Source organism: Podarcis raffonei, chromosome 5 (genome assembly GCF_027172205.1).
Source record: "Podarcis raffonei isolate rPodRaf1 chromosome 5, rPodRaf1.pri, whole genome shotgun sequence".
In the NCBI taxonomy this organism is placed as follows: domain Eukaryota; kingdom Metazoa; phylum Chordata; class Lepidosauria; order Squamata; family Lacertidae; genus Podarcis; species Podarcis raffonei.
The window spans coordinates 36620973-36640488 of record NC_070606.1 but is presented as its reverse complement, the minus strand read 5'-3'; the positions used below and the strand labels follow the sequence as shown (position 1 = coordinate 36640488).

The 19516-nt window shown below is 41.8% G+C and overlaps 1 protein-coding gene across 2 annotated transcripts in view; it reads left to right on the top strand.

Annotated features, from left to right (window-relative positions):
- Positions 1-18602, top strand: part of RNLS (renalase, FAD dependent amine oxidase) — a 98244-nt gene extending 79642 nt beyond the window's left edge. For both annotated transcript variants that reach the window (XM_053388630.1, XM_053388631.1), the window contains exons 6-7: positions 1167-1342; positions 18307-18602. In XM_053388630.1, the coding sequence (XP_053244605.1) occupies positions 1167-1342; positions 18307-18459 (329 nt within the window). In that variant the 3' untranslated portion in view covers positions 18460-18602. The remainder of the gene's footprint in view (positions 1-1166; positions 1343-18306) is intronic.
- The last annotated feature ends 914 nt before the right edge of the window (positions 18603-19516 follow it).

Here is a 19516-nt window from a genome sequence, read left to right as displayed (position 1 = left end):
CTCCAAGCAACTCAGTATGGTGCACATGGCTGTCCGCTAACCTGTTTTAGCCTCATGCCAACTCTGGAAAATAGGTTAAGTGAAGAGAATACGACCAGTACAAGTGTTTACCAATGAGCTTTGTGGCTGAGTAGGCATTTAAACCTGGAATGCACTGGTCCTAGTCTAACCCTTTACCTACTACAACATATTGCATATTGCTGGACTACAACTTCCTTCATCACTGACCATTGATCATATTAGGTGGGGTTGATGGGAAATGGAGTTCAGCAACATCTGGAGGACACAGGTTCTGCATCCTTGGCACACTGTGTGCCTAGTGCTGAGCCTCTTCGGCTTGCCAATCAGAAGGTCAGCGGTTCAAATCCCCACGACGGGGTGAGCTCCCGTTGCTCTGTCCCAGCTCCTGCCAACCTAGCAGTTTGAAAGCACGCCAGTGCAAGTAGATAAATAGGTACTGCTGCGGCAGGAAGGGAAACAGTGTTTCTGTATGCTCTGGCTTACATCACAATGTTCCGTTGTGCCAGAAGTGGTTTAGTCATGCTGGCCACGTGACCCGGAAAGCTGTCTGTGGACAAACACTGGCTCCCTCGGCCTGAAAGCGAGATGAGCACTGCAACCCCATAGTCACCTTTGACTGGACTTAACCATCCAGGGGTCATTTACTTTTTAGCTTTTATATACTTTAGTTACTAGGTGGTACATTCCTCTCTATATGGTCCTCAGGACTCTCTCTCTAAGCTAAACCCCGTCCCCAAGCCACAACTTTAGTGTTTCTGCCAGCTTATATTATGTCCTTGAACTCCAATAATGCCTCCTGCTTGCACAGATAGATGACAGAGAGGGGCTTGTGAATATGTAAAGATACTAGCCCATTGTACAAAAGTAAAAAATACATTTATTCCCTCTGGCATGTGGCCCTCAGAAGGGGATGCAGTCTTCAGGCTGAAAAAGGTTCCCCACCCCTGAATTAAATGTTGTTCAGAGAGAAAACAGATTATAATGCTTACTTTGTGCTATCCATATTAACTCTTAGGAAGCTACTATGCCGTTAGTTGCTTTTGGATTCCAATTGAAGCTGCGTTTAAGGTAAAAAACAGTGCTAAATCTCGAACATAATGATTTGTACACCAAATAATATATATATTTCTTTGTGTCTCTTGCAGAATCACCTGATGTCGCTCCATCTGTTGTTGTTCACACCAGCGTTCCCTTTGGAACTAGCCACTTGGAGTCAGACAAGGAAAAGGTTCAGCAGTTGATCCTAGACCAGCTCAAAGATGTTGTACCTAATTTGCCTAAACCAGCCAGCATCAAGTGCCATAGGTGGAGGTATTCTCAGGTAATCTGTAATAAAGGATGATAGCAAAATGCTCAAGTCCAATGATAGCTTGTTCAGGAATGTGAGAGGCGCACAGGATTTTTATTCAAGCATTGCACTGGCTTCTGAACACTGACTCGCTGTAGTTTGTTCAGCATTTGGTGAGACATCTGAATGCAAGCCACCTACATAGCTCAATTGTATCAGGATGTGGCCCCTTGGTGAAGCTCTGTGGTAGAGCACAAAGAGCCAGGGCTTTGTTATGAGGGCACATGATGCAGTCACCTCATTGAAGCTAAGCAGGTCTAGATCCAGACAGAAGGGAGACCACCTACCAACACCATTTACAGCACTTTGAGTTCTGTATGTGTGAGTTTAGTTGAATTATTGGCATCTCCAGTTAAGAATTATGCCTGCCGCCAACTAGGGAAAATGTGCAAAATTGGGCTAAGCATTCCGTGAGGTTGACCCATTCTAAGGTAGGTTCATACCCACCTTTTTTAGAAAACCACCCTGCATGGCTGGGATTCCATGCTGCAATGGCATCAGCAGCAATCATGGTGGTCAAGCGTATCACAGAAAGAGATCCTATATCCATGCACCACTGTGGTGTGAAAACCTGGTCGCACAGAGGGCCTGAAGTCTATTCTTTATTCTGCTTTATCCTTTCTGACCCTGTTAGTTCTTTGTTCTTGCTACAGGACAACTGAGCGTTGCAGGACAGTAACTTATCAAATGTGTGAAATGGAGCAGAGAAGCTATTGCTATCTTGGTTCCCCGTGTGAGTCCCTTCTGGAGATACACGCCCCCCATCCCAGGCTGGGCCTCCAGCTAGCCAGATGCTGGGAACAAAAACATGGTGCCTCTAATGCAATCCTGGTTAGCTATTTTCCTTTCTCTGGATAAAAGGTGATAAAGGGAAATAGTATATAGATGACTGTCAAATATGAGACACCTTGCTCTGGTGGCTGAAATGGCTGTTTTCTTCATATATGTCTCTCTTTTGGCATAGCTCCTTCTCTTCTTCTATGCCTTCACATAAAAAAATGGAGCCATAACATTTGTAGAAGGAGAATGAAATATATATATATACCGTATTTTTCGCTCTATAAGACGCACCAGACCATAAGACGCACCTAGTTTTTGGAGGAGGAAAACAAGAAAAAAATATTCTGAATCCCAGAAGTCAGAACAGCAAGAGAGATCGCAGCAACGCAAAGCCTCTTCAGGGCAGCGGAAGCAACACTCCCCCTGCCCTGAAGAGGCTTCGCGGGGCTATCCCAGAAGCCAGAACAGCAAGAGAGATCGCTGCGCAGGGATCCCTCTTGCTGTTCTAGCTTCTGGGATAGCCGCGCATCCTGCATTCGCCCCATAAGACGCACACACATTTCCCCTTACTTTTTAGGAGGGAAAAAGTGCATCTTATAGAACGAAAAATATGGTATATGGTATATTAAGCAACTGTAATGTGTGTATATACTGTATGTGTGTGCAGATAATTACCAGAAGATGCTGATAGTTACCAGTTGTAAAAATAAAGATGGACACATATCTGAAGTGTCTAATTCAGGCCAGGCTTTTCAAAATTCTTTTTTTCCCTTTTTAAATGAAATTTAGCAGCCTAACCACTTAGTGCAACTCAAAATGGTGTGTGTGTGCATGTGTATAGATATATAGATATAGATATAGATATATAGTTAGCAGTTAGTTATGGTTCTTCCATGATGCCCCATAACCAAGGTTTTCGACAGAGGACATCACATCGCACACTGCCCCTGAACTAAGTTAAGAAACTATTTCGTTTGTTTGTTTGTTTGTTTGTTTTATAAAAAAGTCCATTTTTTAAAGACAGTACCCTCAAGTAACCAGCAGAAGAATAAACAATACCAAAAAGCAAAGTAAACAACAATCAAACTGCAAGATAAAAACATCAAGGCCAGCAAATTAAACAGCAGCTAAAAAAAAACAAAAAAAGACAATGAGAGGATCTTAGATACTTTAAAAGCATGAAAGAACAGTATAATCTTTGCCTGGCACCCAAAATATAACTAAGGAAAGATCCCATAAAGTATATCTGGGGACAAGATTCCATAATTTGGCACCACCACTAAAAGGACCCCCTTGCTTGCAAGCACCTCCCTGCCCCCAGAAGACTGAAGGGACTCTGAAGATAAGTTCATGTTGAAAGTGGTGGTTCTTTACACACCCTGACCTCAGGCTGCTTAGCATTAAAAATCAAAACTATGATGAGCTTGAAAAATAAATTCCCCTGGAAACAGTGGGTATCTTTGATAACTGCATTTGCTTGTTTTCCTATTTCTCTGCTTTGTTTTCATTTTGTACTGTGCCTTATAAGCCATTATTTTAAATAGCCAATTGTCTTGTATGCGTTGACAGAAAGAGGCCATATAAACTTAGCCGCTGAATAGTCAGTCACCTTTCCATTTCTGTCATGGCTCTGGAGCCTGTGTTTTTGAAATTAAAAGAGGAAAAGTAAATTTGAAGCCACGGTTTTTGCCCAATGTACATGATTCATATTCATCTTGTAGCGTGGGTTTGTCCCTTGTTCTTAAATGTTGCAACCACAACACATGTGCAACAGCCTCTTAGGAGGTGAGCATAGCTACCCTGAAAGTTGAGTTTTATCACTCGCTCATCTCCCCACTTTCATCTAGCTGCAGAGTGATTTGGCTCTGGGACTCCTGTCGAAGGAAGGGGCAAATTGAGCTTCTGCCTCAGCAGCAGGAGGCTCAAATGCCACTCTTGCTCCAGAGTGGCAGGAAGCAGCCTCTGAACCAGCAAGAGGCCGTCTGAGGACCAGAGGTTAAAAATACTACCATAAGGTAATCTGTTTTGATCATAATATAATAGCAGCAGCAGCAGGATTTCCAGAGTGGTTATCATTATGGCAGCTAGATTTAATTACAAAGATAAAAACACCAGGTTGTTAATTAGGTTTATTGTGGTTATTATAATTCATCACTCGTGCTACTGTAATGCCCACAATGCCTGCACTGTAATAGCTGGTTGAAATTAGGGACATGGTATTTAATTCCTGGAGCCCAGAGAGAGGAAGCGAGATGCACAACTCTGAACATGATTCATGGATCTTAGGGCTACCATGGGGCAAAAACTGAGGCAGCCAGTGCTTGACAAGTGTGTGTCTCGTAAACGTTTTTGCAATTATCTGTTTGCCACATTCATCTTTTAGGTAGGCATCTAAAGTTTCAATCCTATGCACCCTTACCCTAGGAGTGAGCTTCCCTAACAAACATCATCAGCGTCATCACTTTATTTGTACACTGCCTTTCCACACAAAAAAGATGTTGTGTTGTCCACAACAACAACAACAATACATCACGTAATCAACAATTGTAAGAATAATTTCACACCAACAGCAATAATAAAACAGCAACATATAAGGAACGTAAGATCATGCAAAAGACAACATTTCAGTACTATAAATGTAGCAAGGTTGCACCAGCTGGCCACATCAAAAATAATAAGGGAGCTTTGAACAGATCTTTCCTTGGACCTAGATATTCCCTAGCCAATAATAATAATAATAATAATAATAATAATAATAATAACAACTACTTATTAAATAAATTATTAAATAAATTATTAAATAAATTATTAAATAAATTATTAAATATTTTTATTTAATAATTATTAAATAAATTATTAAATAATAAATATAAATAATTTATTATTTATACCCCGCCCATCTGGCTGGGTACAATAATTTATTAAACGTTAAAAGCTTCCCTAAACAGGGCTGCCTTCAGATGTCTTCTAAAAGTTTGGTAGTTATTTTTCTCTTTGACATCTGGTGGGAGGAGAAGGCCCTCTGTCTGGTTCCCTGCAACTTGGCTTCTCGCAGCGAGGGAACCGCCAGAAGGCCCTCTGTGCTGGACCTCAGTGTCCGGGCAGAACGATGGAGGTGGCCTTCTGTGTCCACTAGAGGTTAGCCAAGAACCAAGCATAGGGTTGTGTGGCATGGTACTTTAGGGCTAGGCATATGGCTCAGGGCCAAAGTAAATGGGACATGAAACTTTGCATTTAACATTTATGCAAACCTTATAATGCACATAATAACCCACATGCCAGATAATGTCCTCTGCACGTGAAATCATAAATCACCTAGTGTTTTGGAGAACATTGTCAGCAATATGCTGATGGCATATAGCTCCACTTCTCCTTTACATTTGCAGTTGAGGCAGGGTATGTGCTGGACCATTTTCTTGCTTTGGTAATGGACTGCATGAGAGCCAATAAACTGAAGCTCAATCCAGATAAGAATGAGGCATTGTTAGTGAGTGGTTCCCTAGACTGAATGGCTAGAAGGTTGTCTGCTCTTGATGGGGTTACACTTCTTCTGAAGAAGCAGGTACACAGCTCAGGGGTACTTTGCTGTCACTTGAGGTTCACGTGGCCTCAGTGCCGTGGAATTCCTTCCATTAGTTTGGCTGGTGGGCCAGCTGCACCCGTATCAGGACAGGGACGGTCTAACTACTGTTGTGTATGCTCTGGTAACTTCTAGGTTAGATTACAGCAATGTGTTATACGTGGAGCAGCCTCTGATGACAGTTCGGAAACTTTAGCTGGTGCAGAATTTAGTGGTCAGGTTGCTCTCTGGGGCAAGACGCTTTGAGCATATAATCACAATCTTGGCCCAACTGCACAGGCTGCCAATTAGTTTCTGGGCCCATTTCAGACTGCTGGTTTGACCTATAAAACCTTAAACAGCTTAGAACTGCAGTACCTCAAGGACCACAACATGTGAAAGGGCCTTTTCTGCAGTGACTCCCCATTTGTGGAATTCTCTCCCCAGGGAGTCTTGCATATCTTTAGGTATCAGGCAAAACCATACCTCTTCTCCTAGGCCTTAAGATAATTAAACTGTGACCTTTTAATCTGGGGAGGGGAAGAGAGATACAGTGGAACCTTGGTTCTCAAACAGCTTAGTTGATGCCGAAAACCCGGATGTAAGTGTTCCGGTTTTTGAACGTTTCGGAAGTCGAACGGACTTCCGGAACGGATTACATTCAAGAACCAAGGTTGTATTGTATTGGTTTGTTATTATGGTATGTATTTCTTCTGTTTTTATATTGTAAACCACCCTGTGATCTTCAAGTAAAAGGTGGTATAGAAATTTAATAAATAACAATGGTGGTGGTGGTGGTGATGACGGTGACAAAGAGGTCTTTGCCTGCCCGATTAATTCACACATGCTTATATATTAGATGTGGCTGATTCATAAGAAGCTTATTTGTCAGCCATAGATCTGTCCCCGTAGATGGCATTAAGTGAATGTAATTAAAGAATGCATTCTCAGAAAGGAAGCTCCCTACAAGAACTGACTATGCTTAAGTGCTATACAGTGGTGCTCACTAATTACCTTACAGCCATTTTTGCTTCAACATTCCAATCAACTATTGACATAGCAGCAAAAGGAGAAAATGAAGGGTGGATGTGGTCCCCCCCCAACCCCCCGAGGCTTTCAAGCGGGGTTTATTCTTTTTGTTAATTCAGTACAGCCATTATGCCCTTCATATGGGCCAAATACAATCCCAGGATTAAAATGCAGACATTACAATTATCCATGGAAGATGTGGGATTAGTCCTCCCAAACTTCTATTGATACTACTTAGCAGCACAGCTGCCGTGCTCTATCCCATGGTTTAATTCAATTCAAAATCCTTTATTAGGCATATCACACCTCACATTAACAAACAAACATCATATACAGACTGTATAAAATACGGGCTCAGCGAACACAATTTATCCCAGTCCTATTCTTAACTCCAAAAAATAAATCAATGTACATAAATAATATAATACAACACAGCAACATCACCTACCATTAAAACCACTAAGTCTCTTTATCATGGCCCATTCTTTCTTCATGGACAGCACTTAAAAATTCAGCCGCTATTAAAGTAATTTTATCATCGCTGTCCGCCAGCAGGTCCTGAACAGTTGGTTGTGTAAAAAACTGTCCATTAAATTTTAGGGCCTCAAATAATTGTCTTCTGGCATAACTGCCAAAATCACAGGAAAAGAATATATGTTCTAGAGTATCGGGTTCCTGTTTTCTGCATTTACAGAGACGCTCTGATTCTGGGATAGCTAAGTATCTTCCTCTCACTACCGCCGAGGGAAACATGTTAAATCTGGCCAACATAAACAGCCTACACGATTCATGTTTCTTCAGATTTGTCATGTATCCCTTTTGGAAATCTCTACACAAAGGGAGATTTAGGTGAATAGGAGAGCAGGTGCTGCGCTTTGCAACCTCAAGCATGGCGAGAACACTTTTTTCTGTGAGGGTCTTCCTGATAATTTCCCATATATCTTTGGGATCAGAGATTTCAAAATCAGTTAAAGTGAGCCCTATCGAATCCAGTTTTCTCCTACAAATCACTGATAGATTGTAGATTGCCCTATCACTTAAAAGATCGTAAAGTATAGTATTAGGGGATAGGGCTCTATAATGCAGGAGGATCCAATATTTCAAGGTCCTCAGCCATGCCCTTACTGATAAAGGCAGTATTCCCAGCTCACAACATATTGTTTCATATTTTACAGAGTTTGCAAGTCCTAATAATGACCTCAAAAGGGATGCGTGAAATTTATCCAACCTCTTGAGGTCACCTGAAATCCACACTGGTGTGCCGTATAGAAGTTGGGCACAGAGTTTCATGTCAATCACTTGCAATACAGCTGGAATAAATCTGTTTCCTACTGGAGAAAAAAAATAGGATTTAATATGGTGGGCTGTTACTTTGGCCTTAGCTATTGCAGCACATATATGTGTATTCCAATTCATATTATTTTTGAATGTGATTCCCAGATAATTGAAGTGCTTAACTTCCTGTATTAGATGTCCATTAATTATACAGCCTTTTGGGTTCCCTCTCTTTCTGAATTGCATAATCTTTGTCTTATCATAATTAATTTTGAGATTATTGAGAGAGCAGTAGTTTGAGAAACTCTTAAATAATTTTTTTAAACCCAAAACAGAGAGTGAAATAATTACAGCATCATCTGCATAAAGTAATAAAAAGAGTGGGCTATTGTTTAAATAAGGAGTATGAGTGGTTGCATTTTGAAGAAATAATGGTAGGTCAGATAGAAATAAATTAAATAGGGTAGGGGCCAAGATACAGCCTTGCCTAACTCCTCGATTATTCAGAATAGGACCTGCAAGTCTACCATCTTTTGATACTTTAACATATATTTGGTTATTAGAATGTAAACTTTGAATCAGTGTAAGTAGATATGGGTCGATACCAAGGTGTTCTAGTTTAGTCCATAGTTTATTGCGGTCGACCGAATCAAAGGCACTTTTTAAATCCACAAATGCCACAAAGAGTTTTCGTTTATTTCTCATGACATATTTATCCACAAGATGACTTAACACTAGACACTGGTCAAGAGTTGACGAGCCTGCCTTAAAACCAGCCTGCTCTTTACCAGGTAGACCTTTTGTCAGCATCCATTCTTCCAATTTAATAAGCAGAGATTTGGCATAGATTTTACTTATGCATGGTAACAAACTTATAGGCCTGTAGTTCTCTTGGCAATTCCTATCACCTTTTTTAAAGATTGGTACCACTATTGAGTTGTTCCACGACTTAGGTACAAGAGCTGAGTGATAGATAGAATTAAAAAGCGGTACAAGTTTATTGGCCCACCATTCTAGATCTAATCTCAACAGGTCTATTGGAATGCCATCCATACCAGGTGATTTCCCTTGCTTAAACGAAAAGATTATCCTTTTCATCTCCTCAACAGTAATTTGAAATTGTGTGGTTTTTGCCAGAGAAAATTTAAAATTTTCCTTTTTACAAACTTGGTGATCATAAAAAACAGCAGTAAAATGTGAAATCCAAGCCTCATCGCTTATATTAGGGAAATCAATGATATCTTTTATTGAGAGAAGTGACCAAAAAGTTTTGGTATCTTTAATTTCTAATGCAGTAACAATTTTAGACCATTTGGCTAGTGCGAACTCAGATTTTTTTTCCAGGAGCATGTTTAATTATGATAAGACAACATTAGCATCAGCAATCAAGGATTCCTGAGCCAGAAAGTCTTTTCAGCCATCATGTTGCATTGTGGTAGGACTCGGGGGGGGGGCATAGCCTGAGCAATATGGCCATTTCATTCTTTTTTATAAGCAGTGCATTTGCTGTATCATTGAAATTATATGTTAAAGGAGCCCACATTCCTAAAGCAAAGAGCTAGCGCCATTTAAAAGCAGACCTGCCTCCCATTCCCAAGCTCAAAGTGTCAAGAGGCACGTTGGCTTGGTCTCTCCTGCTGAATCGGAAGGGCATCTCTGCCACGGGTATCGTACAGCCCAAACGACCCTGTGGAAGGGGATTTTGAATTTGGAAGTACAGCACTGCCAGCTAATAATAATCCTACATGGGCATTTCTTCCCTGTATGCGAGCATATGTGTGCATACTTGCGTGATTGCTGGATTACAGGGGGGTTTGGACTAGATTACCCTCAGCATCTTATCCAACTCTACAATGCTATTATTCTATGTGCACACTGACTAGAAGATCCAATGTGGCCAAAGGACAGAAGACCTCTTTTAAATCTCTTCCCCTCCATAGGATAGGGTTCTCTTCTGTCCATTGTTTGAATCAAGAATTGTAGGTCCAGAGGCTTGTGTCTTGCCCAGTTGCTTCTGCACACCTGTTGTTCACTCCTATTGCACCCTGCTCCCTTTCAGATGGCCCTCTTTTGCTTTGCCCGTTCTCCTCCCAATTACAGTCCAGGAACAGGTGAGCTAGTTTCCCTAGTTTTAACTGGCTTAGAGCACTAAGTAAATTCTTAACAACAGAGGGGCTGGATTTTCCCAGTCCCAGTTAAACACCTGAGGCTCATGAGATTTATTATCTTGTGGACAATTATTTTTCTTACGAATGATCGGAGCTGTTGTTGCTCGGTACCATCGGTTTCTTACTAAGGTTGATGCTTTGTGCTGCCCTGTACCTAGTGGCATACAATAACACAAGGGAAGTAGAGCAGTAAACTTGACATTTGTAGTTCAGCTGCACTTCTAAACAAATCTTTGATCCGGAAGAAGCAAACCCAAACTAAACAACAACAGATTCCAGGGAAGAGTCAAGTGGGAAATTTTACTGAGAAGATTTGAAGGGGGGGTTGCATTCTTCTTCTTAAGCTGTTGTTTGTTATTTTTTTAAACCTTCTCATTTGTTTTGCTGTCTTTCACTTCTACAGTATATTCTTTGGTCTCACTGCCAGACGGATGTACATCTTTTGATCTACCTAAAAGCACCTTTACTCTGAACAAAGCGTAGATCTATGTCCCATTCCCCGGCACCACCACCAAAAACATCAATAATATTCATTTCTACTGTGTGTTAAAATGGGGTTTGGTTGTACAGATGACTTTTGGTCCAGTTGTCATTTCAGTTGCCACTCTATTCTATTTCATCTAGTGTCACATTTCACAACACTGATACTCTAAGGCAGCTAAACAGCATCAAAACCAAATACAGTTATTTGAAACAGCAACAACAAAATCAAAAAAGCAGCAGACCCTTCCCCCTACCATAGACAGAAAGCAAAAGGCGCCTTGCAAACACACTGTTTGTCTCGGAGATCCAAAGCCTTGAAGCCACCATGGTAAAGACCCTGCCCAGGGCAATTCCCTCCCATACTTGAAGTGAAAGAAGGCCTACAAGGAATATTTTGAAGAATAGGTAGGTTTATAGTGGAGAAGATGGTCCTTTAACTACTCTGAATGGCAGTCAAAGATTAATGAATTGGGCCCAGAAAATGAATTGGGAACGACTAGAGTTCATCAGAATTGACATACAGTCATACCTTGGATCCCGAATGCCCTGGACGTTTTGGCTCCCGAACGCTGCAAACCTGGAAGTGATTGTTCCACTTTGCAAATGTTCTTTTGGAAGCCGAACGTCCGACGGGGCTTCTGCAGCTTCTGATTGGTTGCAGGAGCTTCCACATTTAGTACTAATTGTTCACAAGAACTCTTCAGAAGCAACCATACATCACAGTACAGGATTTGAGTAAAGTATGGCACTGATTAGCTTCTCTAAAAAGAGTGATAATTGCAAGTGAATCTTAATAATGTAAGCCACATAATAATGGAAGTAATAATGGACATTAGGTGTCCTGATAAATATAATACAATTTTCATAGCGTTTGAAATTTCTGGATGTTTTCCCATTGTTGATCAATATTTCTGGCAAAATGAAAAGGAATAGAAAACTGGTCTGAAACAAAAAGAAACCGAATTCAACAGAGAAAATTGCAGAGTTCTTCAGTCAGAGGGAAGGAAATCAATTGTACAAGTATAGGATTTGGGGGGAATACCTGGCTGTGATGTCTGGATCACAGTCCTGCACAACGTGAACATGAGTCAGCTGTGTGATGTAGCATCAATACAGGCTAATGCAGTTTTAGCCTGCAGTTAATAGAGCCATGGTTTCCAATATGTAAGAAGTAAAGGCACCACTTTATTCTGCACAGTTCAGAGCTCATCTGGAAGCACTGTGCACAGTTCTGCCTTCACACTTTAAGAAGGATATAGAAAAACCAAAACAGGTTCAGAGAAAGGCAACAAAGATGATTGACAATCTGGAAAATAAGGCCTATGAGGAAAGCTTGAAAAAAAAAATGGGCAATTTGGGTCTGGTGAAGTCTGAGGCAGATTGCAACAGTACTCAGATACCCAAAGATTCTTACACAGAAGACAGCAAAAATTTGTTCTCTGCTGCCCCAGAGGATAGGACTAAAACTATTGGGCTTAAATTGATATAGGAGGGTGGCTTTCAGCTGGAGAAACGTCTTAGTAAGAACAAGCCTATAGTCGAACCAGTTATCTAAGGAAGAGATGAAGGTCTTTAAGCAGAGTCTAGTCAAATCATCTAGCTATGGGTTTCTTGTACCCAGGAGGGGGTTGCACTAGATGCCTACAAGGCCCCACTGGGTTTGGTCATTCTTTTCCTTTCCTTCCTTCCCCTTGTTGTATTCATTCCTGGATACAACTGCCATTTCACTGGGGCATGCCCTGCCCCTGCCCTCCTTTCCGTGACAATATGGAGCAGCGAAAGCTGGTCCCAGAAGCGTGCGCCTGGATTCCTCCTGCACGTATGTTCTCTGCAGACAGATTGCTCCTAGGCACTGCCATAGATGCCGTGCCCCTCCGCATGTCCCTTGAGGAGCTGCAGCTTTGAAAACTGCAGTCTGGCACTGCGTTACAGAGTTCGGGAAACAGAAATTCTCTCCCTCTCTCTCTCTCTCCCATTAACTCCTCCCACACACATACACCGTCAGCCTGAACAGGCAGGCTTACGGATCCACAACGATAGCCGTGGTAGCAGATGTCACAGTAGTGCTCTGCATGACTCATCTACTGTACTCTGCGCTCTCCAGAGAGTCCTGCTTTTTTTATATGGGCTTGTTTGCAAAAGGTGGAATCAGGCAGGCCAAACAGGCCACCACGAGCTGTCAAGTCTCGAACTGCTTCCTAAAAGCACATCCCTTCCATTATTAAAGAAAGCTCAGTGGCCCACATATGGCAGCTGGCTTGCAATGGCTGGAGACAGTTCTTTCCTTCTCTCCCCCCCCCCCTGCCTTTTAAACAAAAAGAAGGCCACTGGGCATGCTAAATGTTAAAGGGAGCTGATACACATGGGGAGGAGAAACTTCGCTGGGTTTACTGCGCAGTTTGTTCTTGGCTGCAGATCCTTAACCACAGTGGTAGAATATGTAGGGGGAATATCCACTGACTGTGTTGGAAAGGCTGGTGCAGGAGGCGAGGAGAGAAAGACAGAGAGAGATCCAATAGTCCTCTTTCCCATAGGAATGTGTCTGGCCCCTGATAACAGGATGTTGGATTAGATGGGCCTGGCGGGCTCTTCTTAGGCCATGGCTTAATTTGGTCACATCACTTTCCTGTTGGCCCCTGCTCCACTTGGTTTTCACACCCTATCTTCCCCTTTTCCTCCTTGTACTAAATAATTTCTTTCCCTTTCTTTCTCTCATCCTGCAGGCTCAGCTATTTGTTCTCTGTAATGGGTCAGTTGGGAATTTCCAAGGGGCTGCTCCCCCCACCCCCAGAATGGAAGGGGAAAAAAGAACTAAATTGGACAAAAGTATCTAAAAACAAAATCCAATGTTAAATTTAGAAAGTTCAAGGCACTGCATACTTAGATGGTTTTTAAACTATGCTCAGGGAGCAGCAGGGTAAGAGAAGCTCAGCCTTCTCTCACTGTATTTTCAGTTTCATGGCTCCTCCAGACAATCTGTTGAGCATCCTGATTTGCTTGCACTAAGTTTACAAGGAGGTTGGATTGTACCCAGTCTCTGCCTGGATACAACAATGAGCATTCTGATATGCTTTCAGGGCATTTGTACTCCTGGTTAATCATTCATTCATTCCACGCTTTTCAGTGCATTTCCCCATCACCTTCCTAACTGCAAAAAGCCTGTTTATTTTTTAAAAAGTGTATTTGTTGTGCTAGGATGGCGGAGTGTTTTAACCCACTTCAGCTATGCAAAAATAAATTTCCCAGTATGCACTTCAGCCCTTCCCATAGATTGTTGACAGCTTGGAAGTTCCCTCGATCAAATATCATGATGAGCCCTATCACCCCACCTTTCTCCAGAGGAAAGAAAAGGGCCTGGGTTCTGTCCCCTAACTCCATCGACACTCAGCGCGCGCACACACACACACACACACACACACACACACACAACAGTGGATATTGAATTGGTGCAATAGCCAAGCATGCTACTTGGCATGAAGTGCATGTAATGTAAAGCCCTGGCTTTACATGGCTCTGTCGATGGTAAGGATGGGTATTGGGCTTTATATTACGTGCATAAAGGAAAATGAAAATGCAGGCCACTCTAAATTATTCATTGATCTCAGTTAACATGATGCACAATTCCTTCTCTTGGTCTTGCCAGAAGATGTACATTTCAGTCAATATTACAAGCGTATCTCTGATTCAATAAATATTAGACAGCAACATTCATAAATATTGGCATCCATCGCAGTAAAAAACTTAACCAGGGAGAGCATAAAATTGGACCTTTTTTCAGCCATGTTGATTGCTTTGTCGTCACATGCAGCCATTAGCATCACCCACGTTATTCATTCCCTTGAGATTTTCAGCAGACTTCAGCAAAAGCCACTTGGGATGTTTCAGTTCACACACCTTGTCAATTTTTATGATACAAAGGCTGATGCTCTTTGTTAACAACTGCCTTCTAAATAAAAGTTTTGCAAAAGTTGGTGTTGCAACGCTTGGTGATAAACATGTATAAGATAAAGCAATAAATGAGTAAAATAAAACTGATTAAGGAGGAATGTCTCCATCAGTCAGGCTGAGCATGATGTTCCTGTGAATGTCTTTAGTTGTTAATTTGAATGCAAAACAAGAATGCTGAGGTTTAAGACTTGATGTTGGATTTGCTTTAAGAGTTGTTAGTAATGTTTTGCCTGCCTTACTTTAGTTCTTTTTTATAGTGTGTTTTATTGATGCTTTCTCATATTGTATTTACATTGTGGCTGTTAGCTGTCTTGAGCACCATTTGGTGGAAAACTGGGTACAAATTTTAACACATGAAATAAATAAAATATGCCTTTCATCTGCAAGCTAAATTCAGTTCAGAGTTGAAAAGGGTTAAAGGTTAAAAATTGTTGGTGCCGCCGGAGCAGGATTTCGGGGCAAAAGTCAAATGGCCCCTCTCGGCAGAATGTGGAAGTGGGCCACCAAATGCAGTAGAGCAACCAGCTAACTACATTTTGAGAAGGATGTAGAGTAATACACATTACCATTGGGGGTGAGGGCTGCTATTAGACTATTAAGTCCAGTGCTTTTGTTCAGTCAGAGCTCGCTGGACGTCAGTTCCAGCACGTCTCAGGTGGGTGCCATTTCCATTCTAAGAGAACGAGGGAGGTTTCATGGTGAGTTCCGGCACCTCTTTTTCTATAAAAAAAAATAGCACTGATTAAGTCTAACATTAACTAGGCATATTTGTAAGCATTACCAATGCCATTTTTTTTGGGGGGGGGGACAATAATTGTCAAAGAAGGAATTCAAACCTACAGAAGCAAGCAACCCAGTGCATAGACATTGTCTAGTAATATAGACTGCTACATGACAATGCAGGATTTCTAAAAGCAGACTTTACAGGTTTGCAGGAGTGAATAATAATAATAATAATAATAATAATAATAATAATAATAATAATAAATTCTGCTTGTTGTTAGAAGGATTCAGCCATCTCAAGGCTGGGTGAACTTTGCTATGAGTTATATATATGGAAACAAGGCAGCATAGGAAGATATCTTGTACTGAAGCAGACCTTTCCTCCATCTGCCTCAGTGCTGTCCACGCTGCCTGGCAGGAGCTCTCCATGGTGTCAGGCTGGGGGTTAAACCTGGGACCTTCTATACAAAGCAGATGCTTTACCACTGAGCTGTGGAAGAAGGGGCAAATGCAGAAAGGTCAGGTGAGTAGGCAAGAGGGTAAACATGGGGGTCAAAAGAGGGAGGCAGTAGGTAGCCTAGGAAAAGGCATATGGTAGAAGTGATAGCCAAATGGAGAAGGGATGGGGATGAACAGGGCAGGTGAGGCAAGATGAGCAGGAAAAGGCGGGAAGCAGGAGAAGGCTAAGAGTGAAGGAGGACAGAAAGCGAGGCCAAGAGGAAGGAAGATGGGGCTGGCAATAGCTTGCTGGCTCAGCTGTGGCTCATCTTTATAGCCATACGGCCATATGGCAGGCATCTCTTTAATTCAAGATAAAGTATTTCCGTATCGCTTCTTTCATCTGAGTCAGAGGTTTCGATAAGCAGTCGTTGCTGTTTTGCCCTGTTGACATTAATCTGTGGATGTGTCCCTTTTATAAAGCCCAGGCAAATTCCATATCTGTAAACATATAAACAGCTATTTCCATTTGCATCAGCAGTAATCACAGTCTATGTTCCTTTTTATTTATATTGTACTCTCTTTCTGTAAACAGGTCTATTGATGCTAAAAGGAATCTATTCCACTCCTCTCCTAACAAAGTCAAGGGGGGTGGGGGACCACGCATGCAGTGTTTACTTTGCCCAGAGAAATGTAATGCCGTTTCTCACTGTTTAGAGAATTCCTTGACCATTAGCAATATCATAGGATCAACATACATTGTGTTTTAATGTACTTGATTCGGACCACTGCTTCTGTGCTCTCGTCAAATTGAGAGGTGTTTTTGTTTTGTTTTTCATTTTAATAATGCTGAATATCTGCAAACCATTGCTCCAGCCAAATCCCAAATCCTGAACTGATTCTGGTTGACCCAGGATTTGGCCAGAGTGGGTTGAGGCGGCCCCAGGTCTCCCAGATCAATCTGTGCTTGTTTAAAGGGTCGGTCAGGAGGTGAGGTGAGGAAGGAGTAGAAGGAAACACATGCACACTGCCTCCTTCTCCCTCCCCCACCTACCCACCCAATGTTCAATTGTGGTTTTAAGCCCTAATTAAAAACTCTGCAAGGCCCCAATCCATTTCGGGCCCTGGATCAAGGTCAGGAACAGATTAGGGCCACTCAAAAGGGCCAAATGAGGCCCTGAATCAGATTAGGGGCATTCACAGCCATAATGCAAACCTGCACAGTGATAACATGGCTTGTGGGCAGAGGCTTAGGCATGCTCTGTCCAGAGAGGCCTACCTGGATGCCTTCTTTATCATCTTTTTGGAGCCAGCTGAAAAACTTTTTATTTACCCAGACTTGCAAATTGTACTTAAATCCAGACTCTTAACTTGATTCATTTGCTCTCAGTTGTAAGGAGGTTTTTGCTACCTCTTACTGTTGTGGTTGCTTTTAATTGCTATATCTTGTCTTTTTAACATTGTTTTGTTACAAGTCAAACAAGGGATATTTTTGGTGGGTAGCTATATTAAATGATGATGGTGCTGTAGTACTAGCTGTCATAAGAAATCTCTTAATTGGAGTCATAGCCTATATAAGACATGGGGATTCAATCTTTCCAAGTTTAAATCTGTTTATTTATCGATCTAGTCATGCATCCATTTATTTACATTTATATCCCACCTTTGTTCCAACCTGAAACCCAAGGCAGCGTCAATTGATTTTCCCAGGGGGACTCCCATCCAGAATCTTTTTGCACCCAGACCTGCTTAACTCTAGCAATCATGGGTGTTGTATCATGCAGCTTCAGACTATGCTGAAATTGGTGAGCATAGAAGGCAACTCCTAGGAGCTGAGGTCCCTTCGTCCCCACCCCATAAAATATTTGAAGGGGCCACTCTCCCGAAAAGTTGAAAGGGAATTCCCATTCAAATGGTATGCCATGTCTTTTGATCGAATATGCGGGGTGGGACTTACCTCCCCCCCCCCAATATTTTATTCAAGTTGGTACCCATGTTGGCAGGTGCAGGTGAGGCATACCAAACCAACTTGGCTTGGCAGGTTGGCTCACATGTGCGGCAGCATGCCATGTGCAAGAGAGGAGAATGAAAGACCTCCTTCGATTCCCCCATGAGATCCAGCAAGGAAGGTAAATTTACGAGTGAGTGGAAATGGCTTTGGAACCAGAAAAAGCAGGCTTCGGTACTTTGTATTTTCTTTGAGACAAGTATTGTGTGCTGCTAAGATTCGTATTGCCGCTGTTCCAAACTCGGCAACGTCAGTAGTGCAAATGTATTTTAGGCAGATGGCCTTCATGAATTTTATAGAGGTTTCAGTTCCTTTTCCCTTCTCATGTCATAAAGCATTTTACCATAGAATGAAAGAGCACTAAACATGTTTGTTGTGATAGGTGTCAATAATTATTAAAACGAAGGGACTGTTTCTTCCAATCAACACACGTCTTTCCTTGAGATATGAGTTACTCATATGTCATGCAATATAATGAATAGCTACTTATTTTTCTAATCCCCTCTGTGTTTTGCTTTTTTTCCAGGTTACCAAAGCTTTCCCTGGCAGTCCAGGACAAATAACTCTCCATACAAAACCGTTTCTTGTCTGTGGAGGTGATGGATTTATTCATTCCAACTTTGATGGGTGCATAGATTCAGCAATGAGTATTGTGCAGGCTTTGAAGTCCAGTTTGTAGGATTTTTCATCATTTGTTTGTTTGTTTCCTGTCCCACCCCCATGCCATCTTATTTCTATGACGAATTATACAATATACTAAAGCTTGATATACTTGACCTACTTGACCTCTGTTTTAAGGAAATAAATCATGAGAAGTCTTCAGACGTTTCACAGATTTATTGCAATAGTTGGAAATGTTGCTTATTTATTTGCTCTGCCTTGAAGACACTCACTGTGATAACTTTTCTGGCTTCACAGAGTGTCAGACATACATCAAAATGGTTGTATGCCATCTGTCTTCACCCACATTCCAGCTCTGGGCAAAATATTTCCACCAGTTTTAGATGGGTAAGGGGGAGGAAACCGTTGACTACCTCCTTAATTATTATAGGGTTCAACCACCAAAGAACAGCAAGCCAGTGTGGTAAATGGGTGGTTGTGTGAGTCTAACTGGGATCAGTCATCTGTATTCACCAGTTTTAACATCTTATGAAGTCACATGATGCAACCACCATGCTGGATGCAGTGAGGGCCTAGATGGGAGGCCACCTGGAAAACCAGTGGAGACTAGATTGAGTTCCACAATGGAACAAAGTTGGGATATACAAGCCATGGTGGTATGGCTTTCCTGCCCATGTTCACACGCTAAAACGGTCTTGCAAAATGTTCAAGTTGCCAAATCCTGGGAAGCCAATATCATGACACAGCTTCTATTTCAAAACATGCTTTGGATGTTTCTCTGTTGCACAGAAATGACACAAACCAGTTCTCTACGCAGTGATGTCAATGCAAAATGGGAAGGTGGTGTGGTGACAGAACAGGAAGTGCAGGGGAACTGATGAAATCTTTTCCTGTGCAGCAAGGTAGCACCCAAAGTCTCTCATAGTACCTCATGGCCTTGCACTTTTTTACAGAACTGTTTTACCATGTGAATGCAAAGGAATGTCACCTCATGGTGATTATTCCACCTTTTAAAATGGTCACCTAAAATCACTATTGCCAAACAAAGGCCTTCTGAGAGAATTGTGGAATTGCATGGTTTCACTGAAGAGCATATATCGAATATTTTGTGGCTT